General features: G+C 41.9%; 1 protein-coding gene and 1 long non-coding RNA gene across 4 annotated transcripts in view; both read left to right on the top strand.

The window, feature by feature from the left end:
* Positions 1–1,653: 1,653 nt before the first annotated feature.
* LOC134485604 (uncharacterized) lies at positions 1,654–5,416 on the top strand. The gene is made up of 3 exons (XR_010063773.1): positions 1,654–2,186; positions 2,402–4,571; positions 5,312–5,416. It is a non-coding gene; the product is annotated as an uncharacterized LOC134485604 (long non-coding RNA).
* A 2,256-nt stretch (positions 5,417–7,672) lies between these two features.
* Marchf6 (membrane associated ring-CH-type finger 6) overlaps positions 7,673–27,088 on the top strand; it is a 77,248-nt gene continuing 57,832 nt past the window's right edge. Inside the window, exon 1 of one of the 3 annotated variants that reach the window (XM_008760826.4) lies at positions 7,673–7,922. In XM_008760826.4, the coding sequence (XP_008759048.1) occupies positions 7,904–7,922 (19 nt within the window). In that variant the 5' untranslated portion in view covers positions 7,673–7,903. Of the gene's footprint in view, positions 7,923–7,997; positions 8,063–27,088 lie in introns of those variants that run through there. The other 2 variants (NM_001305274.1, XM_063281530.1) reach the window with 2 other exon arrangements.

Genomic DNA, 27,088 nt, shown 5'->3' with positions numbered 1-27,088 from the left:
CTTTCACACAGGAGTTTATAAGGGCCATACCTATTCAAACCACCATAACATTGCTATTTGTCTTAGTCGCTACTCTATTGCTATAAAGAGACATCATGACCAAGGCAACTTATAAAAGAAACATTTCACTGGGGGCTTGCTTACAGTTTCAGAGGATGAGTGAGTTCATGATCATCATGGTTGGGAGCTTGGTTGGCAGGCAGGTCCTGGAGCAGTAACTGAGAGCTTACACCTAATCCACAAGTAGGAGGGAGGGAGGGAGGGAGGGAGGGAGGGAGGGAGGGAGGGAGAGAGAGAGAGAGAGAGAGAGAGAGAGAGAGAGAGAGACTGAAACTGATACCTGTTGTGGGCTTTTGAAACTTCCAAGCCCACCTAGTGACACACCTACAATAAGGCCACACTTCCTAATCCTTCCCAAACAGATCCAAACCGGACCAAGCATTCAAATATACATATATGACATCTCAAACCAGCAACTATCTGAAACAGTCCAGTCTGTAGTCAGAAAAGAGTGAATACTCACTTCCTAGGCTTCCTTCAAACAGAGAGAAAATAGTTAAAGATGAACTGTTGTCAGGGCTGTATTATTGAATAAACTAACCCACCATACTGTATGCTTTCATGGGAAGAATCAGATTTATGCCAGGAAAGCATCCAGGGAAAAAGCCTCAGGCTTTTACTCCATCACCTCCCCTTTCTCCACGCTTCCTCTTCTCTGTAGTGGGGCAGTAGGGACATTAGAGAATGTTCCTGGGGCCACCAAAGGTCCTTGAGGGGGCTGGAGCCTGTAGAGACCAGGACCTGATTCTCTGCCATGTTCTCAGGTTCATGGGCTCCAAGACTTAAGGAGCTGTTTTCAAATTTTTGGTGCCAGCAAATCAGAGGCTGGCACCTGGATCCCATCACTGTTGATCTCTGCTGCTCAAAGGAGAAGGAGAAAAACTCCAGGTCAGAACTCTCAGCACTTGGTGGGAGCTCAAGGCTATCCTGCTCTACATAGTGAATTCCAGGCTAGCCATGGCTACATAGTGAGACTCTACTTTAAAATTACAATAAAGAAAAAAGTCTGGTGAGATGGCTTAGCAGGTGAAAACACTTGTTGCCAAGACAACAAGATTTCTAGGATATAGATGGTGGAAGGAGAGAGACAACTCCTACAAGTTGTCCTCTGCCATCCACCTATGAATTGTGGCATGGCCACCTCCTACTCCCACATTCAAACAAAATAAATAAACACACACACACACACACACACACACACACACACACACACACACACCCCTCATAGGGATCTCACTGTCATAGTGCCCTGGGTCGAGTCAGGTCTACAGTCTCATTCTAGTTATGTGAGTCTTAGACCAGTGGAGCAGCAGGGTGATCATGGAAATCATATCCAGGTTGAGGAGATGGGCACTGAGGAAGGTTGGAGGAAACTGGAGGACTAGAGATGCTCCTTTTCTCTATCTGGACTTGGATGTTGGCTGTAATTTATCAACATATGCACTTTCACTGTGCACTGTCTCTGTTCTTGTTGTTAACCTTCCTCTGAGAAGGCTTAGACTACCCAACCCCCCCCCCCATCCTAACATGGACCGCTCAGATCTATATCCTCTTGAAAAGACTGAGGTGTTCATACACATTCAATGGAGGTTGCATTTACCTTGTCATTTCGTTGCTGAGCAACACAGTTTAAGCTGCACAACCCAGTGAGGCCAACCATTAAGAATCAGTGTGGAGGGGGTGCGGAGGGGGACATGCTAATCAAGACTGTAAGAATGATGGACATGGAGGATTCCCACCCTCTGCTCCGCTTGTACTCTCAGAAGTGAGGGGTAGTTTGGACATATTGAACACCACAGACCATGCAGAAGGCTTGACCCTTCCTGGCATGGGCTAGCTGCAGCCAGCCACTCTGAAGTGAGCCTGTGGGCTGCATCTATCACTATGGCAACTACTTCCCTAGCACTGGGGCTAAAATGAGGCTCTGTGGGTGTCCAACGGTGATTGGAGTCTCCTCTGACACAATGAACAAACGGATGAGTCACTGCAGGGAAGGGCACTGTCACTCCTACTGAAAGGAGACAGACTGGAGGCTGGCGAAGAACCCTCAGAGTAGAAGAGGGAGCCAGAAGCCTGGGTGGGCAAGATACCAACCACAAGACCTCAGAACTAGCCACTAAAATTAGGTAAAAATAAACAAAGGCTCCCCAAACAAGAACAAGCAGAGGCTATTCTGTGGTAAGGGAGTCCACCACAGCCAGTTGTGTTTGGCAGACTAAAGGCAAGCAGAAGAGTGAAAGGTCTTTGTAATGGGGGGGGGGGCTGGGGTGGGTAGGGAGAAGACCTGGTTAGAGGCTAATGGTGTGGATGAGGGCATCCCATGTGATTTGTCTTTCTCTAGCTGGTCCTAAAGTAGAAGCAGCAGCAGCGAACACGGTGCTCCAGAGGCAAACCTGACCCACTACGACTGGCTCATTGCTGCGGAGGGAGGAACATGGCTTCCCAGCCTGGCTGTTGCAGGTTGTGGGACAAAGTTCTATTAGAAATGATCTGACCAGTGCCTGTTTGTTATACGAGCAGCTTCTCAGGGACTACCCAGAGGCTAGAGAATCTAGAGAGGGGTGCCCACAGTCCACTTAACAAAGAAGTAGGGCATGCAGCAGAGTCTGGGCAAACCTGAGGGCTGTCCTATATGGAGACAGACTCACAGGAGGCAAGTGCTGGAAGAGTCAACGCTAAACCTTTTTGGGAGAAGGAAGGCTCTTCTGATGATAAAGGCGAGGTTGCCAATCCTTTGACAAGATAGCATGGATGTTTACTAAATGGAGGCAGTTGGGCAGGACTTACAGGGCCTTGGTGCCCATGGCCGAGCCTCAAGATCTTTCCTTTCCTGCCCCCATGTTACTGACAGTGGTATGACTCTGCAAGAGAACGAACAGTGACAGATATTGTGGTTGTCGTGAGATGTTCCCATATGTCTCAGGCATTTGAATACTTAATCTCCAGTTGGTGGCTAGTGGGGAGGATTAGGAAGTGTAGCTTTGCTAGATGAAGTATGCCACCAAGGGCAGGTTTTGAGGTTTCGAAAAACTGCTGCCATTTTGAGTTAGCTCTCGCTGTCCCTTGTTTGTAGATTGGAACGAGAGCTCTCAGCTGCTGCTCCAGTATCATGGCTGCCTGCTTGCTGCCTTGCTCCCCACTGTGATAGCAATGTGTTCCTATCCCTCTGGAACCCAAGTAAATACTTTCTTCTATAATTTTCCTTGACCATAGTGTCTTAGCATAGAAACCCTAACTAATGCAGATAATTAAGAGATTTTTGAGTTTCTGAACTACAGGTTAAAGAATTTTAAGTAGCACATGCTGGGATCAGGAACTGAGGAAGGCATCAGAGATCTGGATCCATCATCAGGACATGCATGGTAACTGAACCAGGTGATGGGTAACTGAAGAGATCCCAGTAGACACCCAACACATGTGCAGGGAGGCATGCAACTTCAGTCTGGGTGAGACTTTGCCTCTCTAGGGATGGGAGAAGGAGGTCAGTGGGGCTGGTTTCTACTGTTTGTTGTATGTTTCTTCTTATTCTTGTATTTTGTATACACACGCCCTCAAAGAATCTCCACAAATGAACTCGCAAGGTCAGTGAATACAGCACAGGTACATCTTTCCAGAAAGAATTCATATTTACTCTTGCTTAGAGATCTAGCAGCCCAAGCTCAGTTATTAATTAATTGATTATTTATTTTGAGACAGAGTCACTGTGTAGCCCTGGAAGGACTACACTATATAGATCAGGCTGGCCTCAAACTCGGACATCTGCTTGCCTCTGCCTTCCAAGGTGTGTACCACCATGCTTGGGCCCAAGCTTGTCTCTACCAAATTCATGGCCTGAGATGATTTGATCACTGATGGCCGAGTTTGAATAGCAGTTCCTGCCAGGAGTGACTCCTAGATTCAATTTTTCAGGACTATTTTTAGCCTTCCCTCTTTCCATATTTGTATTTCCTCTGTTACTGGGAAGCCATCTTTACTCTTAACATCTTTAGTTGCAGACTGTAAGGCACTGCCTTAGCCCACAGTGCTTCTCTATTCTACTTGTATACTTTTTTTTCCTACCTTGCTTTTGGGTCTCATTTCAAGGAAGAGGAATGATGAAGAAGATAGAAAGGGAGGAAAGATAGGAAAAAGGAAGGTGAGAAGGGAAGAGAAAAATAATAAGAGAAATTGAAGTGGGAAGGAAAGAGTTTAATTTTAAGACAGCACCATGCATTGCCCTTAGTAATTTGCTGTTCTCGATAATGTCAAGGTTGTGGTAAGGGTCTTGGCTTAGTTACTATACTTATGTTTCTTCAGGAGAGTTCTGTGCAACTGTTTCAAGGTCACACTTAAGCTCACAGTAAAAACAATAAAGAATTGAGGTTTGATGGCAGGGAGCGGTTGCTCTGCTAAACCAATGAGGTTTAAAATATGGGGCCCTAGAGTCAGACAGAGCTGTGGCTTAACGCTGCTTCCTTTTTTCCCTTTGTGTTAGTCACTTGCTGTGAATCTGATGGCTCATCTGCGAACAGGTATATTTACTTCACAGAATTGCCATTGATATTCATTGGACATAATGGGAACTTTGGTTAATTACTGTTATTATTAGTTTGCTATTGTCATCGTTCATGCTCAAAAAATTACACTGTATCCTCCCACATGTCCTGAGTCATCTTCTCATCCCATAACAACATACCTGACACAAGCTGCTTACACAGGAAAAGAAGCTCTAGGCTTGCCAAGGCTACATAGTGAGACCATGTCCCAGAGTGGGGAATGGGGAGAGGAAAAAGAGGTTTACTTAGTTTGGTTTTGTAGGTTCAAGACCATGGTGTCCTGTATGATAACTTCATATAGTGTGAGGATCTCATGGTGACATGTGTAAGGTGTGGATAAAGTCCTGAGCGAGTGTGAATTACTGAAAAGGACACGGCCATGTCAAGGACCGCAGTGCTTCAGACCTATGGGAATGGACAAAGCTTTCCTTGTCAGTGAGGCTCAGAGGAAAGGCAAGGCCTTCCTCTGGTCTATGTATGTTTATAAACAATTGACCAATGTGTGCAAAACCTAGAAATTGCAGCTTTTTCCTCCAGTTGACTGCACTGTGAGACTGTTCTCCCACAGAGACTTCTGTCAGGACTAGCTAACTTCTCCTGTGCTGTTCACAGTAAACATGACAAGGTTCTGGGTTGGGGCATCATGAGGCCAGCTCAGGAGAGTAAGCATGGCCCACAGACCTCAGCTTTTCTGTATGCCACCTTTCTCTATTCAGGTTGCTGTAAGCTGTTCAGGATATGGCAAAAGATGAAGGTGATGTGCATACAGGAGTGCATGGAACCAACCAGGAATCTGCATGGGACTAAACTTGGCCTTTTTTGGGTGAGAACTCTCAAAGACAAACCTACGGGGACTGTCTTCTGTTGGGGCTACTTTGGGGGGGGTATTCCATTGTGTTTTAGTACACTAAGGGAGGAGAGAGAGAAGGTTAAAGGGGAAAGGGGAGTAGACCTCCTTTGATTACTTCCTGATGATTAGGGGCATCGGGTTTCCTTGGCCAGTCCAAACTTTGACAACACGATATCTCCAGCTTCTCATCAAACAACAGCAACCAGGAGCAGCAGGAACCAACTCCCCTTTTCTTCCTCCTCTTTAGAGACAGCAAAGCTCACACCCCTCCTAGAGCAGGTTGTGGCTAAAATGAAACAGCCCCATATCCCACACCTGGGATGAAAACAAAAAGTCACATACTGTTTTTTTTTTTTTTTAAACCAAAATTCTAAATGGCACGCCTCAATGACTTAGTCACCTGATGTTAGGCCCCACTTCCCAATGATTCTAGCCCTTCCTACAAGTGACACCTCTAGGTCAAACTTTTAACGACAATAGACCCAACAAACAGAAAAAGCTGTTTTTAGACTACAACATTCTCTTACAATAGGGGTAGTAAAGTATCCCCAGAGCACAGTAAACAGTGCATTTCCACACATTCGAGGCAGTACCTGAACATGATGGTATCCATGTTGTTACAAGTCCTCCTTCAGCACAGTCATTAGGTTCAGGGATGGGCAATTTACTGGAGAAATTGCTTTTCCCTGGGAGTTTTAAGTTTAGTAATAGAGAGCTTCATGTTCTCCCTGTATCTAGCCACGTGGAAGAAGTTGGCTGGACAAGATGAACCCGATGTACATAGAAAGGCCAAGCTGAGGACGGGGTAGAGAGATTGGTTCTAGTAGCCCTGTGACCCAGCACAGTCTTATCTTGAGGTTCACATTAGGAATATTGTCCTGCTTTTAGCCTAAACGTAGTTAAATTACCATTAGAGGCATCTGGGAGGTCTGATTTATACAATTCAAAGGGTTGTTGTAAAGACTGCCTGGCACATAGTACGGACTAAACAGACATTGCCTAATTACTTACATCTCATCCAAAGTCAAAACCAGAAAAGGTAATTCACTGCACAATGTATTGCAATGTGGAAGGGCGACCTGGTGAAAAGTGAACTTTTCCCTTGAGTTCCCAAGAGAAAACACAGAAAACCAGGAGAAAGCCCTCCATCCCACCACCTTACATCACCCATGGCCAACAGGTTTACACACCCACCCTGAATACTATTAATGATACTTCCTTCTGCAAACCTTTTTCTCTCTCCCAGAAATCTTTCCTCCCATGCTGACAAGACTTGAATTCTGGTTCTGTGTTCCTGGCTAGCTCAAAGTATGCCGCTATAGGCCCTACAGAGTGAATTCTTAGTGGAATCATCTCCACTACTGTGGCAGCAAGAGTTTGCCTGGAGATATAGACAAATCAATGACTTTATTCAAAATAAATACTGTCCTTTTTGACGGATTCCTTTTCATACTCAGATGAGGATCGAAAGTAGTGTCTTTCTAATTCCTACTCACACCGATGGACAAAGTTTCGTCTCTTGGATCTATTTTTCGTTACGTGCATATTTAAGCATCGAGGTTGGAAAAACTTTTCTTCTAATCTGTACTATCTTATTAAGAGAAAGCTCTAAGGATTATGTGAGGAAGGTAGCCTACTGATGCGAGCAGAGCTGAGTCTTTCATCATTCTTTCATCAGCAATTTAGTTCTGGCCAGGTAAGCTTTCCTAATTGTGTCGACATCTGAACCAATTTCCCTTAGAGGTAGGTTCAATGTCAGTTTTCAGCTGTGAAGACGTGGTCTTTCCAATCAATTGCATAAGCCTCCCCAGGAGAGATTCTGATAACCTGGGTGCTAGTCTTTTTCCGTCTTAGGGATGCTTTTGTAATTCTTTAAGACATGCGTCAGAGAGCCACTCTGGAGCGGAACCCAAATGCATGTTCCGGGGCCGATTCTGAATGCCCCGGGAGTGGCGGTCGGGTACCCCACGCTGGGGCCTTTGTCCCGCACACCAGTCTGGGCGCGCGCCCGGCTCGCCGCGCTCGCTCCCGCTGTCCCGCGCTCCTTTGTCCCGGAACGTGCTGCACCTCCGCGAGGTGCTGCCTCGGCTTTCAGTCCCCATCCCGCGCAGCGACCGGCATCAGGCCGTTCTTCGCAACGCCCCCGCCCGGCGCGAGCGGGAGCGCGCACCGGATGTGACGCTTAGCACTCCAGCGCCCCGCCTTTTCCGCCGCGCGCCCCGCCCAGGCCCGTCTCTCCGCCGCGCGCCCCTCCCCCTCCCCGGCGCTCGCTTTCTGTCAGCCGCTGTCCCTCTCCCCCTCGCCCGAGTCTGGCTTCCTCTCGCACCTGAGCGCAAGCACCTGCCGGGCCCGCGTCCTCTTCCTCCTCCCCTCCTCCCTCCCGCCTTTCCCTTCGGGCCCCAGGCTCTGCCGGGTCGCGGGCGCCTCGCGGCTGCGTCACCGCCGCCCCCCAAACAAGATGGACACCGCCGAGGAAGGTGAGGCGGCGGCGCCCGCGCCCTTGCAGCGGTGCCCGCGCTGGGGCCGAGGCGCTCGCGGCGGCTCCCGCGGGCAGTTTGCTCGCCGAGCCGGCGGGCGCGCGGGTCCAGCGGGTCCTCCAGCGGGCTCGGATCGGAAGGTGACCGATCCTCTGCGCGCCCCCCGCCGGTTCCCGCGGGCGATGACCCAGCCTCGACTGGGATACTGGGTGCCAGGACTTCGGTGTCCGAGACCTGGGGTGCCGAGACTGGGATGTCCGGGATATGAGGGTGTCGCGACGTGGTGTGCTTAATACATGGGGGTGTCGGAAAGTGGGGTGCTTGGGACCGTAGGGTGCCCGAGACGTGGGGCTGCGGGGACTTGACGGTGAAGAAGATCGAGGCCCCGGCCTCCGCCGTCCTGGGTCCTCGGAGGAGGGGGCCACAGTGCGAAGTCCGGGGGCATTTTTCACTCCCCTCCCCCACTCATTTTTCCCCCGTGTTCGGGTCTGTTTGCTGTTGTCCTCTAAGCCCTACCTCTGCCACAAAACTTCTTTGTTGACTTTGAAACTTCGCGGAAAATACACCGCGAGGTGACGACTGCCCAGTGGACTGAACTGACCCCTGTTGTAAAACCTTGCCCTCTGCTTGCCTTACCCTAAGTGCATTGACCAGGCACGAGAGAGGGAGGGTTCCTAGAGACTATTGGAGGAAGAGGGGCTAATATTTAGGTTTCTTGTAAATCCTGGACACCAGCAAGCAAGGGTTTGTTTGTTTTGTTTGTGGGCGCATATTTTGGATGTGGTTGTTTTGAATTAGCAGAGTAACGAGACAAAAACGGCCACATGGGTATAGAAAGCAGTCGCTTACCTGACGTTGGCAGGTGTTTTAGAGTGGCTGATGTATTAGTGAGTCTGCAGAGGAAATTATGTATTTACCAGGGCAGATACTTACACTTTGGATATATTCTTGTTCGAATGAGCGTCTTTTTCAACCTCAGGGTTTATTTTGCCGACTTGATATGCAGTTGAACCGTCAAGCTCTGTATTGAAGTCATCGAGTAATAAAAAGTTTAGTAATAATGTGAGGAGTTGATAAAAAATAGTATAGTTTACAAAACATGCACAGGAGGATTCACTTTGAAGTTCCCGACAGCCCTGGGGGGTGGATCTGTATTACCTTTCGTGGCTGTGGAAATTTAGGCTTATTTAATAGCTTGGTTAAGGTTCACACAGGTGGTAGGAGACAGTTGACCCTATTTTCATTGCTTGTCGCTGTCACTTCATTATGCTACAGCATGGTTCTGTTGAGTGAGTGAGTGAGTGAGTGAGTGAGTGAGTGAGTGAGTGAAGCTAGTCGCCATTGCAGAACTTTGGGAAAGAGTCAAATGAAACCGTTGAGGATTAACAGTCACACAGGCTGATCTTGTGTGTACATCTCTGTAGGTTTCACATCCGTATATTCAGTGCTTGTCTTTGTTTTGTTTGGTTTTTGAGACGAGTTCAGCATCTTGCATTACCATGACTGGCTTTGATTCAAGTTTGTTAGTATTTTGCTCATATGTATTGGATCGATGTAAGCTGCTGGGACTCAAACCTTGGTCCTCTGCAAGAACAAGTGCTTGTAACTGCGCGTAATCTCCTTTGAATCAAGTTTTAATGACTAAATCTAGCAAGCATATGTATTATTTGCTTTGCACTGGCATATTATATGAAACCCTGATTCTTTCCACTTAGTACTTCATAGACATATGAAATGACTATAGTTATTAGTAACTCAGGAATTGAGAAACTGAGTGTCTGTGGTGTCATGAAGGAGATGGTACTTCTAGTGCTTAAAAGTACTTTTTTATATTGGGATAAGAGGTAAGTGATTTTTAAAAAAATCGATTAGTTACTCAGAGTAACTAATAACTTACTGAGGAGTCGCTGTGAGCTTTCCCATTACCTCTGAGAGGTGTTTCCTCTCAGTTTTTTCAGCAGGTTTAGGAAGGCAGCAACCTGCTGTTCATTACACAGGCGAAGGAACTAAAGGTTAATTTCAATGAGCAACTTGCCCCAGTTCCCTCAGGTAGTAAATGGCAGGAGAAGATTGCCTCAGCATGTCAGACCCTGTGCTTAGTTATTTGTAAGTGAACTGGAGAGATGGTTCAGGAGGCTCATCAAGCGTTCCAGAGTGCAGCAACTTGTTTTTGTCATTTCTTTTGGCGGATGAATTGTTAATATAAGTTGACAAGACCTTATTTTTCAACTGTGTCAGTATTCTCCTTCTACCGTACGGGTGGGCTCTAGGAGTTGAACTGAGGTTACCAGGCACTTTTCTTTACCTGAAAAGTCAACTCTCCAGGCATATGAAAGTGAATATTAATAGTTTTCATGACCATTTTTGTAAAGTTTTGAATTGTAAGGTTTTTTGAAAATTTCCCAATTTAAAATTGACTTGAAATAACTGCAAGGAATAGGTTCATGACAGACGTCATAAAATGAAGGTGGTACAAAGCTTGTAAACGATTGTTCTACTTGTTTAGTTACTGCAGGATATTTTTTTATTTTATGTACATGAGTACATTGTAGCTGTCTTCAGACATACCAGAAGAGAGCATCTGATCCCATTACATATGGTTGTGAGCCACCATGTGGTTGCTAGGAATTGAATTCAGGACCTCTGGAAGAGCAGTCGGTGCTCTTAACTACTGAGCTGTTTCTCAAAAATTGCAGGATATTAAAAAAAATTTATGTATCATAGAGTATTTTGATCGAATGCATGTATGTATGTACCATGTGCTTTGCTGGTGCTATGTTGGCCAAAGAGGGCACTGGATCCTGTGGAATTGGAGTTACGAATGGCTGTAAGCTGCTTTGTGGGTTCTGGGAACTGAACCCAGGTCCTCGGCCAGAAGAACTAGCGCACTTAATTACTGAGCCAGCTACCTGTCCAGCTCCAGTAGATTATTTCCTAAATGCAGTTTCTTTTTATTACAAACTGTTGGTTTTGTGTTTGAAAAGTATGACGTAACAGAAAGCAAATTAAATTTGAATTTGTTTTACTACATTTATAGTGTGTGTGTGTGTGTGTGTGTGTGTGTGAGAGAGAGAGAGAGAGAGAGAGAGAGAGAGAGAGAGAAGGTAGGTGTGCCCATTTTGGTGCAGTTATGGAGGTTAGAGGACAACTTACGGTGCTTGGTTCTTTATTCAATCTCTACTCCAGTCATGTGGGTCTTGTGTCCCATAGTCAGTTGTTAGATTTATTAGCAAGCACCTTTACCTGATGAGCCAAATCCATTAAATATTTGTTAATAAGAGGGCATATTGTAGGGCTGGAGAGGTGATTCAATAGTTAAGTCCCTGACTGCTCTTTCAGAGGACCTGAGATTTATTCTCAGCACCCATAGCCCAGCTTAAAACTGTTTGTAACTCCAGGGAATCCATCACTCTTTTCTGGACTCCAAAGGTACCAAGTATGCATATGGTGCACAAACATACATGCAGGCAAACACCTATACACATTAAAATATTTTTCTTAAAAATGCTTTAATTTTTTTTCTTCCATAATCTTCTAGAAGACCTCAGTTTACTTCCCAGCACCATGTCAGGTGGCTCACAGCTGCCTTTGATACCAGCTGTAAAGGGTACTACTCATTCTCTTGACCTCTGAGGGTACCTTGCCACCCCTGCTTGCCAATATACATAGTAGGCATACAGATGCACATATATAATATATATGAAGAAAAAATAAAATATATTCTTAAAAATGTTAGCACTATTTCCTATTTAGGGAAACACTTGTTTTAAAAATTGAATATTCTATGAAAAATGGTTGTTAGTAAATACCTACCACAGAAATATCATATTACATTCTTCTGTTGGACCATCGTCTACAATATTGTAATGTTCAGGATGTTTGTGTTTTCAGTAAAGGATTTATTTTATAATTTCTGTGTCTTCATAGTAAATAATTACCAATTTTCACTTTTTCCCCATCTTTATTAAATTGTGTATTTCTTATTTACATTTCAAATGTTATTCCCTTTCCCAGTTTCCAGGCCAACACCTCCCTAACCCCTTCCCCTCCCCTTCTTTATGGGTGTTCCCCTGCCCATCCTCCCCCCATTGCCGCCCTCCCCCCAACAATCACATTCACTGGGGGTTCAGTCTTGGCAGGACCAAGGGCTTCCCTTTCCACTGGTACCCTTACTAGGCTATTCATTGCTACCTATGCAGTTGGAGCCCAGGGTCAGTCCATGTATAGTCTTTGGGTAGTGGCATAGTCCCTGGAAGCTCTGGGTTAGTTGGCATAATTACCAAATTTTAAAGATTACTAAAGTGCTAAGTGTGTTGAATTATATTTTTGTCAAATTGGCAATTTTGTAATTTATTTTTGTATTTGGTAGATAACTTATTTGTGTATAGTTTGCAAAAGTACAGGTGTGTTATGTAAACTGCTGGCATCAAAATTTTAAATTTCAGAGCTAAAGGAGACCTTAGGGCATCTACCCTCTTCATTTTATGGGTCAGGAGTCCAATCTTATTGCAGTGCACTGAGATTTTTCAAGTTCAGAAAGAAAAAACAAACCAAAAAACAATCTATGCTGTGCTCCAAGTTACATGTTTTCTTTAAAGGAAAAGTGCTGCAGTATTGGAATAGATGTTGCAGTCAAGAACTCATGTCTGAAGCTCTCATAAAAATATTAAGTATTTTGCTACAGAAGAACATTTATATTTCAACCCAATGATAGATACATAAAGCAGGTTCTTTTGTTTTCCATTTTGTTAAGTAGCTACTTACAGTAATGAACATAATTCAAATTTTATCAGTATTTTGTAAGGGAAATGTTAGCACTATTTCTATTTTGTGTTTTATGATGGAAAATATTATTTTTGTTTATTTTTATTTGTCTTTTTGAGACAGGGTTTCTCTATAGCCCTAGTTGTCCTGATACTCAATATGTAGGCCAGACTGGCTTCAAACTCATAGAAAGCTGTCTGCCTCTCTGTCTCAAATGCTGGCTGGTATCAATGGTAGATACTATCATGCCTGGCCTTGGTAAATACTCATTTTTAAAAATACTCATTTTTACAACTGATCACATTGTTTAACATTATGACAAGAAGCATGGAGCAGTTCAAATTTAGGTGTAAAAGTAGCTTTTTAAAAAAATATTTATTTATTACATGTAAGTATACTGTAGCTGTCTTCAGACACACCAGAAGAGGGCATAAGATCTCATTCTAGATGGTTGTGAGTCACCATGTGGTTGTCAGGATTTGAACTCAAGACCTCTGGAAGAGCAGTCATTGCTCTTAATCACTGAGCCATCTCTCCAAACCCAAAAGTAGCTTTCATTTGCCAGATGTAGTTGTCATCTCAGAGTCTTCATCTTACTGCTGAATAAACAAACTCACCCTCCTAGTTCTTTCTGAACTCTGGCAGGTTGGTTCAACTCAGCTGTTCTGGCCCAAACTCTTCTCAAGCTGACTGATTCAATCTGGCTTCTCACTGAGTTGCTATGCTTGGCCTCTAACTCTGGTAATCTGTTCTAATCTTCTGGCTTCTTCTTATCTGTCTCATTCTGTCTCTGTAAAAACTGTTATGGTTTCTCTGTTTCTGTGTCTGTCTCTGATCTCTCTCTGTACTGCTATCTTAAGTTGCCTCTTTTCCTATGCTGTTCTTATGAGAGTTGAATGTATCCTATCTTTGATTTAGTCTGTCAAATCTTTTCTCTGATTCATCACTTTGTCTGCTCCTCAATTAGATGCTAACACTTGTAAGCATGGTTGCTTCCTTATACAAACTAACTTTATTTTCAATGTTAGGGATTAAATATGTGTACTAAGGGCATGTCTGTATTGCAGTTGGATCACACAGACCTAGGTTTTTGGAAGTAATCCCTTGCTGGGGCAGCCATATTACTGGATTCAAATTCTTCTACATTAGGAGCAATGTATTAATAGGATGGGCAAATATCAGAGTCATATAGCTAGCTAGCTTCTTTTTTAAGAATGTTTTAGAAATACGTCTTTTACTATGTTTCCAGACATAACCTGATTCATTCTAACCACAGACTTGTGGCTCAAACATGTTTGCATTCATGAACCAAGTGTGCCTGCTTTTATCTGGCATAATATTGAACACATCTTTCAATTCAAATAGTTGGTGTGTTTGAATTAGAAAGAAAACAAAGTAGAGGATTTTTTTTCATTGAGCTTAAAATCTAATTAATTTGGTAGGTAAAGAAGGAAAACCAAAACAAATATTAAATAAAATATGTGGCATATATGAATGGAAGGTTGTTATGTGCTGTGCAAAACATCAGGTATGAGGACAGAGCTTACAGTTTTGACAGTAGAAGACCTAACAGAGAGGACATAGAAGGAGTTATCTCTGCAAATGTTTTGTGTGTAGAGCAGGATAATCTCTAAGGTACAAGCATGCTTGGAATGTTAAGAAACCACTAAGAAGGTATGTCTCTGGGGAGTGAATGAATGAGCTGGGGGAAGAACAGGTAGATCATGAAGACATCTGGGGTTGGTTTTCTATTGGAAGTTCAGCAGCAGTGTAGCCTTCCATAGTCTATTAGGACTTAGGAGGTCTAAGAACAGTTCCCTCTAGCTAGAGCAGAGGTAGCATAACACATTTTCTTCTCACTCTGTTACGGGCTATTTTCCTTATGTAGCCCTTTTTGTTACCAGCTGTTAACCTCAGATTTCTGAGAGCTAGAATATGACTAGCTCATTTTGATCCAAGAGGCAGGGTGATAGTGGTAAAGGTAAGAAAAGAGAACAAAACTGTGACTGGCATTGTCGGTCCTTGAGCTGGCCAGACATCTGAAAACATGCCCAATACATGGGTGAACTGGAGTACTTGGGATTGAATTGCTACGATGAATTCTGTACTACGCAGAGACTGTTTTTGAGTTATCTTCATCTAATTTCTTTCAGATTAGACTGATTTTTTTGTTTGTTTGTTTGTTTGTTTCTGTAAGGACATGAAGATAACTCATTTTTAGTGTAATGAAGAATGAAATCTTAACAGGGATTAAGAAGTCAGTCATCAAGGGAAGCTTCAGATGAATACCCATTGTATTCTAGTGGGCTATGGAAGTTTAAATTAAAGTAGTGGGATTGGAATGCACATAAAGCCAATCAGTATAAACCATAACAGCTAAATAATTGAGATAGCCTAGGGAGGAGGAGTTGAAAGGAACTGATTTCTACAGTAGCAGTAGTATCAGTAAGCAATGGGAAGAGTTGGGATTTGACTATTGTTTAGTTTTGAAGGATTGCGGTGACAGAATGCCATAGTCTCGGTGTTAACTGTGTACAGCCCTATAGGACAGAAGCTTTGGATCCAAGTGTTGACAAGTGTCCTCCTCCTGAGGGGTGCACTCTCCTAGGCTTGGGGATGGTTGTCCTCTTCCTGTGGTCTTCCATTCTGCACTGATCTGTGTCTCAATCTCTTTCAAGAACGGTCATTCTGCTTAGGTCCCATACTAACAACTACACTAACTTAATTATCTCTTCAAATGTGCTCATATCTAAGAGGTTTTTCTGATGGAGGGGTGGGGTAGCATGCTCAGTTCTTGAGGCTTAGAAGCCAGTGAAGCATCCCCTCAACTCTTATTTACTCTTGTTTAACCTCAGCATCATAGCCTTTCTTATTTTTCTGCCCTTCCTTTACTTCTTGACGATGTTGTATTCTAAAGGTGGAGGTAGGTTAATTAAGTACAATTTACACCCATTGAAACTTATTACCTTTTTGGTATGCCATTCTGCTGGAACATTTGTTTTTAGATGAGGGATTTGGAGACACCACATCTTTAGAGATTTTGTCTCTACTTAATGAATACTGAACATCTACTGTGTACTTAGGACCTTTGCTAACTAAGTAAAATGTTTCATTCTTCCTCATTGTACAGTGCTTAGAAGCATTGTATTAAATGTAACACTTTGAAGGCTGTTATTCTTTGTTTCAGGAATGACCCTTACAGGCTAGTGTGTTCTATGAGGGTGCTGTTTGGGATGGTGTGGAACCTTTAGGGGGTGGGTGGGGGTCCCACTGGAGGGAAATGGGTTCGGGGCTGTGGGTCTGGAGTGTCTTTGGGTCTGATATTGCTGCTTCCTCATTTTCTGAGATGTAACAAGTCTCTTTGCAGGCTGTCACAGAAGAGCCCTAGTGGCTGTGCTTCCCTTCCACTTTGGGATGTATTTCTTAGTCTTCCCTACATTGCTTCTGTCAGATGTTCTGTCACTTTGACAAGAAAAGTAATAGAGGATGGTTGATACAGAGGAGTGTTCCAGTTTCCTCTCAGGACCCCTTTATACTCTTTATGGTTTTTGTTGTTTATATCTGTTTTGAAACTGGGTCTTTATTTGTCCTTGAACCTCCTGTGTGTGTCCTAGGTAACTTCCTACCTTCAGTCCTGTGTCGTGTCTAAATGTAGTGGAACCACATCTGGCTTTCTTTGAACTCTTAAAATTGAGAAGCCATAACATTTAAGTTGTTGTGTGTTGTATAGATATTTGCCCTATTAGAAAGGAAGACCAGTCTTCTCAAACTGTTTGATTTATATTTATTCTGTATACTTGCACACAGGCTTGAGCGTGGCGATCAGAGAATAGTGTAGGGGAGTTGGTTCCTTCAACCATGTGGATTTCTAGCATCAAACTGAGGAGTCAAGCTTGGCAGCAAGTGTACTTTACCTGCTGAGCTGTCTTGACAGCGTTGATAAACAACTGTTAAAAGTTAAGAGTATTTAAAAGTAACGATGGAGCTGGAGAGAAGACTCAGCAGTTAGAGTTCTTACTGCTCTGGCAGGGACTTAAGTTCAATTCCTAACACTCACACAGTGGCTCAGAACTGCCTGTGACACTAGTTGCAGGGAATCCTGTGCCCTCATCTTACCTTCTGAAGCACCAGGCATGTAGGTGGTATACATACATACACATAACATAAATAAAAGTTAAAAGGAATAATGCCAGTACATGCTAACAGAATAACCTTCTGATACATATATTTTCCCAAGGTGAAAATCTTGACTGTAAAGCCTAGTATTATTTTAACTCTTTAAAGATGTCTTATATATGGATTATTAGAAGACAAACATTCACGTGGCTTTTGCAAAGTGATAATGTATCTGAAAATGTCAATTTTTTTTAAAAGATTTATTTATTGAGTACACTGTAGCTGTCTTCAGACACACCAGAAAAGGGCATCTGATCCCATTACAGATGGTCGTGAGCCACCATATGATTGCTGGGATTCAAACTCAACCTCTGGAAGAGCAGTCAGTGCTCTTAACCCCTGAGCCATCTCTCCAGCCCCAAAAGTGTCAGTTTTTAAATTAAAAGATCTAAGTTGGATGTTAAAATATTTGGCCTCGGACTGGGGAGATGGCTCAGAGGTTAAGAGCATTTGTTGCTCTAGTATAGGACCCAGTTTGTTTCCTAGCAGCCACATGGTGATGCACAACCATTGGTAACTCCAGTTCCAAGGAATCTGACTCCCTCTTCTAATCTGCAAGGGTACCAGGCATGCATGTGTTATACAGACACATATGTGGGGAAAATACCTGTAAACATAAAATTAGTAAATCTGAAGCTTCTTCTCAAAGAATCTCTTGATCTGATGATGTGGGATGTTTCCATATGTTGTAAAATGTACATGGGCAGTTGATTTTTGACAAAAGTGCAAAAGCAATTCCATAGAGAAATATATATGTGTGTGTATATATATGTATATATGTATATATATTTTAATAAATGATGCTGGAATAACTGAATAGTTACAGGAAAATGAACTTGGAGCTGTGGTCCTTTCAGTAAATCAAAGTTAATTAAAAAAGAATGTTAAACTTAGTTGAACAGCCTAAAACTTAACTAGGAGTTTTTTGTGGTTTTGTGCTAGGTTGAAACTTCTGGAAGCTTAGTCTCTAAAAGAAGGATGTTGGATGGCTTTGATAAGTACAAAGGTACTTAGTAATGTCCTCATTTGATAAATAAATGTGTCATGTGTATGAATGGGCATTATTCACCAGTACTTAGAAACAGGGCACACCTGGGATGGACTTCATGAACATTATGCTAATTGAAGAAACCAGTTGAAAAGACCATATTTATGTGATCCACTTTGTATGGAATGTCAAATAGTCAAATAGACATTTGTAGACAAATCTCTGTAGAGAGGAAGTAGATTAGAGGTTGCTTGAAGTAGAAGGCCTAATAGAACTGCTGTCAGTTACAAGGTTTCTCGTTGTCTTAAAATGATGGTGTACTGTAAATAACTGGTGTTGACTTGCATACTTTGTGATTTAACTTCATGGTGTATAAGTATACTGTACTTTAAAAAGAAAGTTAAGTTGTATTTATGACATTCTAAGTAGAGTGGCTAAACTGATCTGGTAAAATGACTGACCAAACCAAGTCTTAGCCTGTGTAAGATCTGAAGTCGGTCAGGTCTTCATTAGGGCTATGAGAAAATGATCATTAAGCCCATTGATAGTGCGAAGGAATAGGAAAGCACCTCCTTCCTCTCCAGTGCTTGCCAGCATCCTTTACTGGCGCTTAATCCTTGAAGGGGTGACTCGAGGCTGAGTCTAGTTACTGCTTCTGCAGCTAAGCCTTCTCCCCAAGCTACTGGCAAAATTCTCCTTAATCTCTGTAATAAGTTGGGGCAATATACCTGCAAATTAATTGTTTCTGCTGGTTGTTAGAACCAGAACTATACAGTATTTCTTTCTGAAGTGCTCCTTATAGACAGACTCTTAACACAAATTTAGTCTTTCAGGAGGCCAGAATATGTAGTTTTCACTTTCAGACTACCAAGAATAGCAGGAAAGGTGGTTGTTTGCATTGATAGTAATCTAGAAAGGTAAGAAAATAAATGGGGATACACAGGGAATAGGAGTTCTAATGTTTATTATTGTATGCGAGGTGTATGGATGTGGATGTGGAGTCAGAGGGAAGGTCTGTAGAGCCATTTCTTGCTCTCCCCTTTTATGTAGCTTTGGGGATTGGACTCAGCTGGTCAGGCTGTTCTTCAAATACAAATGGCCTTACCAGCCAAGCTGCTTGCTGGCCCGGTGTTTGGGGTTTTCAACAGTGTATGATGCCTGCTTCCTAAATCCACATTTTTAAAAAAAAGATATTTTCACAAAGAATTTGGGGATTAGAGACAGAGTGTCATGGGCCTTAAGTTGGCCTTGAAGTTTCTGTGGGAATGGGGATAGCTGTGAACTCATTCTACATCCCAAGTACTAGGATTTTTCTGCTTCCATACCTAGCAAAAATGATGTTTAAAAATAGAATTTGAGCAGCTAAAGTATTTTATTTTTATAATTGTAAAGTAGCAGCAAAATACTAGCAACTTTGAGAAATAAAATAGCTACCTTTTTTCTTTTATTGAAAACAGATTTTAAAATACCATATATTCTGATTAGTTTCCTCTTCCACAACTCCTTCCAGTTCCTCTCCACCTGCCCTCCCATCCAGATCCACACACACCCTTTCTGTCTCTCTTCTGGCATCCAAGGAATAATGAGACAAGAGAAAAACAAACTGGAATGGAACAAAACAAACAGAAGAAAGAGATGCGTGCCCCCCCCCCCCCCCAAGGCACAGGAAACATAGATGCAGAGAGACACGTGTTTGCACACACAGGCATCCCATGCAAAGACCTGTAAGGTGAAAAAAAACAGTCCCAACACAGCATTACAAACACAAAGGATGCTGCTGGGTTCATTTTGTATTAGTACCGCTGTCCATGGGTTTGCTTCCCCAGTGAGATCCCCTTGGTTTCACTTGCAAATTTTTATTATCAGTGGAGCTAGCTTCTGGGTTAGGGTGTGTGTCTACTTCTCTCAACTCTGGACTCCACCTGGTTCAGACCCCTGTAGCCGTGTGCTTCCTGCCAGTCTCTGAGTTCATATGCGCATCCGTCGGGCTCTGTTTAGAAGGTCTTGTTTCCTTGGCCCCCTCCATCCCCTCTAGCTCTTAGCTGTCTTTTGACCAGTTATAACCACTCCAGTTTTTACATTTTCTTTCTTAGGCAGTTTTTTTTTTTATTTAGAAGTAGAATGTGTTTATTTTTTAATTCCTGCTTCGTTTAATCTGTATTTTTCTGTGTAACATACAGTTTTAAAGGGACTATATTCCATATAGTTAAAGTATACAATTAAAGCAGATATGTACCTCTTTTCACATATGTAGGTTAACCACAGACATCGAGTAATATTTTCAATATTTGCCTATTAAGATTGAAGCTACTAGTTGTAAACATTTTACTGGGAGATAATAAAAGTTTATTTCCTCCAGATGAAACAAGACCAGCATGTTGTTGTGTATATACTGGATAGGATGTGATAAGAATGGCAGTGTACCTTTGTGGTCTCCTGCTCTAAATCATTGAGGAATGAGTCAATTTTCAGTAACCTCCATGAATACTGTTTAAGCCAAGGTCATCAACATCCGGAAAAGTGAGAAATTCCAAGAATCAAAAGAAACCCAAGGGAGTTGGGGATTTGGCTCAGTGGTAGAGCAAGGCCCTGGGTTCGATCCCCAGCTCCGAAAAAAAAAAAAAAAAAAAAAAAAAGAAACCCAAGGAGACATGACCACTAAGTGTGTATGGAATGTGCAGGAAAGGTGCCTTAGGGATTCTGAATCAACATTGGACCTCATTGATAATGTATGAGTATTAGGTTATTCAATTTAAGAAGGTATAACAAATCCTAATAAGACATTAATAAGAGATACTGTGTGTTGAATTTTCTCCAATCTTTTCTCATAACTTCTGTAAGTCTGACTGTTCTATAAAAATAAAGTCTATTAGTAATGACAGTATTAATTCTGAAATCATCATATCACTGACAGAATTGGGAGATGTTCAGATCATTTTACATAAATTTCAAAGAAAAAAAAAAAAACCAGGACTGGAGAACTGTCTCGGTAGGTAAGTTTGTCATGTCTGAGAACCTGAGTCCAGATCCCTAGCACCTAAGCAGCCAGCACAATAGTATGTCTGATCCCATTGCCTCTGTGGAAGTCAGGACGTGAGACAGGAGAATCCCCAGAAGAATTTGTGGACCAGCTAGCCTGGCATGTGCAATACCTCCGTCTCTCCAGGTGATTGGTCTCCAGGACCAATACCTAGGTATTCCTCTGGCCACTGTGCTTGCGTGTGCACGCACACACACACACACACACACACACACACACACACACACACACACACATCATGTGCACACATATACTTGTTACACTTATACTTGTTACACTCTTATTAAGACTCCACAAAAAAGTAGAATAAAGAATTCAGACATAATTTGCAGAGAATGACAACTTGGTACAGTATTTGGAAATGTTCAGCTTGGCTAGTAATAAATCTTTGTGATTAACTGCTTTACTACCTAGTTATTTTTAAATCTACATTCAATAATATGTTTCACTATAGGAAAGCATGCTGTACAAATGGCAGAGCATAACAGAGTTGAAGGACTAGATGGTAAAGATACCATCTTAGTATGTTGTCAAATGGTAGTTAAAAGACGTGATGGGGCTGGAAAGATGACTAATGGTTAAGAGTGCTTGATGCTCTTTCCCAGGCTTAGAGTTTGGGTTTTTTTTTTTAAGATTTATTTGTTTAATGTATGTGAGTACATTGTCTATCACTTCAGACCCACAACAAGAGGGCATTGCATCCCATTAATGTTGGTTGTGAGTCACCATGTGTAATTGAACTCAGGACCCCGGGAAGAGCAGTCAGTGCTCTTCCCCCCCCCCCCCCCCCCCCCCCCCCCCCCCCGGAGCTGGGGACCTGGGCCTTGCGCTTCCTAGGCAAGTGCTCTACCACTGAGCTAAATCCCAACCCCCGCAGTCAGTGCTCTTAAGAGCTGAGCTCTCTCTCTCCAGCCCTTGAGTTTAGTGTTTAGAACCCACTTTGAGCAAGCAATTCATGATAACACATTACTCCATCTCCAAGGGATATAATGCCCTCTTCTTTCTGTGAGTGTATCTGCATGAGCATGCATGCATATGCAAGTTGATAATATTTATATGAAAAGGGACACAAGGGACTCAGGAAGTAGAGGCAGGAAGATCAACAATTCAAAGGACGGTCTCAACTATGTATTGAATTTAAGGCCAGCCTGGGTTGCATGATACTTTATCTTAACAGTATTGGCACTCTCCTGCTCCTTGAAAAGGCTGTAAATTTCCTCAGATAGACCTGGAGAATAATAAAACATGTTTGGATTTATTTTTAGAAGTACCGTGACAAGGCAGGTGAGATGACACAGCAGGTAAGTGAGATGACACTTGCCACCAAAGCTAAAAACCTGGATACTGTTTCTGTGGGATCCATATGATGGGAGGGGGGGACCTGACTGTTGAAAGTTGTTCTCTGCTCTCTACATAGGAGATCCATGGTACATGCACATATATGTTTGTGTGTGTGCGTGTGCACACACACATGCAATCAATATATTCTTGAAAGGTCTCTTGAACCATGAATGTTCTTTGTTTTATTTTGTTTTTTAATACCTTGAAAAACTGGCTGAAGAGTTGGTTCAGTGGTTAAGAGCACTTGGTACTTTTCTAGAGGACATGTATTTGGTTATTAGCTCCCATAAGGTGTCTGTAACCATCCTTGCACATGTTGTGCTTACATACAGGCAAAATATAAATATAAATCTCTACAAAACCACGACTGTAGAAAGTTTGTTTTACTTTCTTCCAAGATCTAATTAAGGATGTGTGTCAGACTCCACAATTAAAAATTTCTGTTCTCCAGAGGAAGGGGAAACTATAGTCAGCATGTATTGAAAACAAACAATTTTTGTTTTCTTTTATCTTGTCTCCATACTATTAATGGAAATATGATTGTTTTAATATTTTTGTAGAATATATTTTCACTTGGTATGGTTTAGAAAATTTAAGATTGTTTAAAGAATTTTGTATATTATAATTGATGGAAAATTTCCTGGTGTGTTCATGTTTCTATTTTTGTCCACATAGCCAGTTATAAATTGAATATACACCTGAGGATAAACAAAGCTACTTGGAAAGGCACTTACTTGGGTAAAATTTATATTTTTAGCAGCAGAGGATGATTGTTAACTCTTGCATGAATACATATATAACTTCATTATATAACTGGTGGAAACAATGCACTATTAGAATTCCCTTTAGTGGTTTCTCCTACTTGAGACCTTGCCTGTCAATTGTTTTTATACAATAAAAGTAAAGGAAACAAATGGATAGATTCAACTCTGGGGTGTGTGTGTGTGTGTGTGTGTGTGTGTGTGTGTGTGTGTGTCCCGTCCCATGGTGAGGACTGGTCTAGAACTACTTGTACTTCCTCTTGAAGACCCGTGTCTAGGCTTAGTCACCCTTCACATGGTGCTTCTGCACACTGTTTATGCTGTCCACCTATTTAGTCCTTGTGTTGCCAGAGTTATCAGATTGACTCTGATGTTATCATAACACTCAAAGCAAAGATCCCTCAGTTTGCTTAATCATTAGTGATGTTTGTGAGTTACCATGTATTATAATTGCCTGTTTCTTGTTACTCAAACTTTCCTGTTACTGCGTGTGTGTGTTTTTGAGTGCCCCTACATTATTTTGTGCATATAAGAAAGGCATAGTATACGTAGGGTTTGACATTGTTCTTAGTTTCAAGTACTCACTGTTCTTGGCATTTGTTTCCTGTGGATAAGAAGAGTTTTGCTTGCTAACTTTGTTTAATCTACCTCCTGAATGCTGCTGCCAAAAGCATTACATACTTTGTTACATAGTCACTGAAGTCTTTTTTACAGATTTTTACAAGTATTCTATTGAGATCCAGAAGTTCCTATTGTCTGATCTTAAATTCACTATCTCGTTTTTAGTAAATATTTTGGTTTTTGTTATAATGGGTTCTTTATCTTCCATTGTTTTGATGTTTTTCATCTTTCAGATTTGTCATTGTTCACAGGATCATTTTTATGATAGCTGCAACATCTATTGGCTGAGGTTTTTAATTTAGACTGGGGTTTTCCTTATGCTTGGTATGAGTGGTTTTTTGATGGTATCGTTTATATTAAGTTTCATTCTTATTAAAATGCTTGGGGTTTTGTTTTTTATGATATGCAGGTAGAGGAGGCACTGCCTCATTGCTGGCAGCTGGAGGTGAGTCTCTTCCCACCTTCGATGTCAGTAGTGGTGCTTTGTTATTGCCCTTTAGGCTCTCCGGATCCCCAAGGATGCCCTTCTTGTTGCCTGAGATTGAAAAAGTGGCTTATTTATGGAAGTTGTATTCCTATTAGCCTTTTTTTTTTAAAGCCTTCTTGGTGAGTTGTGTTTTTGCTAAGTTAGGTGGTTGATGTCTTGGGCTTTCATTGGCAGAGGGAGGGCTAGGATCACAGTTTTTCATGTGGTATTTGTCTTTGTTGCAGTGGTAAAAGTTGAATAGTTGTTGACTTTTGGGACTGTTGAGACAAATACTACTTGAGTTCTTTCTTTTCCCGTATTGTCAGTGCAGTGTTCATCATGCTAAAAGATGGACCAGTGAAATAAGAAAATCACTAATGTCAGTTTTCTTATGTTTGTATATGCATTAAGTTTAGTCACATACTGGAGCCTTCTTGTAGCTTCTGTCCTTTAAGTTTTTAAATAATCATAATATTTCTATTCTGCTTTTTTATTAACAGTTAATAATTATGCTTAGGATGTCTTTGTATATCCTCTGTCTTAGAATATAGTCTATGAGGGATGTATGAGTATATTGCTGGTCTTAATTTTTTTTTATTAAGAGTTCTTTATTTTGGACTGGAGAGATGGCTCAGCGGTTAAGAGCACTGACTGTTCTTCCAAAGGTCCTGAGTTCAATTTCCAACAACCACATGGTGGCTCATCTGTAATGGGATCAGGTACCCTCTCCTAGTGTGTTTAAGACAACTACAGTGTACTTATATACATTAAATAAATAAATAATAAAGCTTTCTTTATTTTTGTGTATGTGTATGTACTTGCTTGTATAAATGTGCACTTCTGTGTGCCAGTATTCACAGAAATGTCAGAAGTCCTAGAACTGGCGTTAGAGCTGCATTATGTCTGATATGAGTACTGGGAACCACACCCTGCAAGAGTAGCAGATGCTATTAGTCTCTGAAGCTATCCATTCCTTGCTGGTTTTTCTTTTTCTTTCATAGTTTTTAAAATTATGTATTTCTCTTTGTTATTGTGTATCTGTGGACATGGGTGTATCACACACTGTATGTGGAGGTCAAAGAACAACTTTGAGGCATCTGTTCTGTTCTTTTACCTTTACACAAGGTACTAGGAATAGAACTCAAGCCATCTGTCAGGTAGGTATACATAGCAAGTACTTTAACTTGCTGAGCCATCTCACCCGCTCCAAATTACTGCCTTAAAGTGTCTTTCTCTTTTGTGGCTAGCCATGGTATATGCTTGGGTTTATTGATTTGTTTGTATTTTCATTTAGGCGTTGCTTCTTTTCCATTTTGATATAATTTTGTTTTGTACTTGCAAAGGTGATTTCCATGGTCAGAAACGAAATGGATGAGCAGTCTACAGTTACCTTCCTTTTTCCCTATAGATTTCGTCTGAGTGTGGGAGGCCCTTAATAATTTTACCAATATATTTGGAAAGGGTCATTACTATTATCTCTCTCTCTCTCTATCTCCCCCCCCCCTCCAAAGAGCCAAAAAATGTATCAGAACAATTACTAATGAGCAGTGGTTCTCAAACTTTAGAAAGTAAGAAAGGGAGAAAGAGAAAGCAAGCACCTACAAGTACATACATCCCTGCATCCCCTACATGTATGGAGGTCAGAGGATAACTTTCAGGAGTTGCTTGTTGAAACAGGGACTGCTGTGCTATGTGCTCCAGGATAGGTAGTCTGTGAGCTTCCAGGCTTTTGTCTGTCTCACCCATCTTGCTATACAGATGCAGGCAACTGCATGGAGCTTTTTACATGAGTTCTGGAGGTCATACTGCACTTGTCAGACTTAAATGAAGCATGCTTTTTACCTGCTCAGATATCTTCCTAGTCCTTGGCTCTCAAACTTTTGAGGTTTTAACATATGTTTATACTCTTAAAGACGTGTAAGAATTTTACTTGTTATATTAGAAAATAAAATGGAATCATTTAATTTAAATAGCATATTCATTCATTATGGTTTTATACATAACATACATACTATTTTTCATAAAACTGTATCTTTTGAGCTGGGTGTTGGTGGTGCAAGCCTTTAATCCCAGGACTTGGGAGGCAGAGGCAAGCAAGTCTCTTGAGTCGGAGGCCATCCTCACTTACAAAGTGAGTACCAGAACAGTCAGGCTACAAAGAGAAACCCTGACCTGAAAAACCAAAACAATTACAAAACCCACGCAAAGAAACTGTATCTTCTAAATCCTAAATCCTCCAATTTGGTTGAGAGAGAGAGAGAGAGAGAGAGAGAGAGAGAGAGAGAGAGAGAGAATGTGTGTGTGTGTGTGTGTGTGTGTGTGTGTGTGTGTGTGTGTGTGTGTCTGTGTCTGTGTCTGTGTCTGTCTGTGTCTGAGTCTGAGTCTGACTGACTGTTTTGGAACTTGTTATGTAGATTGTGGTTGTCCTTGAGTGCAGAGATCTACCAACCTTTGCTTCCCAAGTGCTAGAGTAAAGGAGTGTGGCACCAAGCCTAGTTTATATTTACAATTGTGTTTAATGTCTAGCTAATAGAACAACAGCTCTTTATTTTTTAATATGTGGCAGCATCCAATATGTTGTATCATGTGCTATCTGTAGATGCTACTGTAAGTTGGATGTGGTGATAAATTGGAGCATTTGGAGACTGTCACAGGAGAGCACTGAGTTCAAGGTTAACGTGGGCTACATAATGGGATCCTATCTTAAAAGAAAAGGAAAGAAAGACTAGAAAGAAACCTCTGTAAACTGGCTCATCAGTGAGTGAAGAGAGACTACTCAGGATTGTTAGAATGCAGTTCTGACCTTTCAGTCTTTGAATAAGGAAGGGACTCTACAAACTCTAAGGATCCAGGTCTCTGCTACACATTAGTGTTATGTTAAGAGCTTTGGGGATTGAGTTTAAGTTGGTTTGTCTGTGCATGACACTGTGTTCGTTGGTTTGTCTCTGAGTTGAATGGAGGCCTTCTGAAAAACATCAGTGTCCTCTCCAAGTGTGTATTGGACCCCCT

The sequence above is a fragment of the Rattus norvegicus genome, chromosome 2 (assembly GCF_036323735.1).
Source record: "Rattus norvegicus strain BN/NHsdMcwi chromosome 2, GRCr8, whole genome shotgun sequence".
NCBI lineage: Eukaryota > Metazoa > Chordata > Mammalia > Rodentia > Muridae > Rattus > Rattus norvegicus.
Note: the sequence above shows the minus strand (reverse complement) of the source record. Positions and strands in the feature narration are given on the sequence as shown.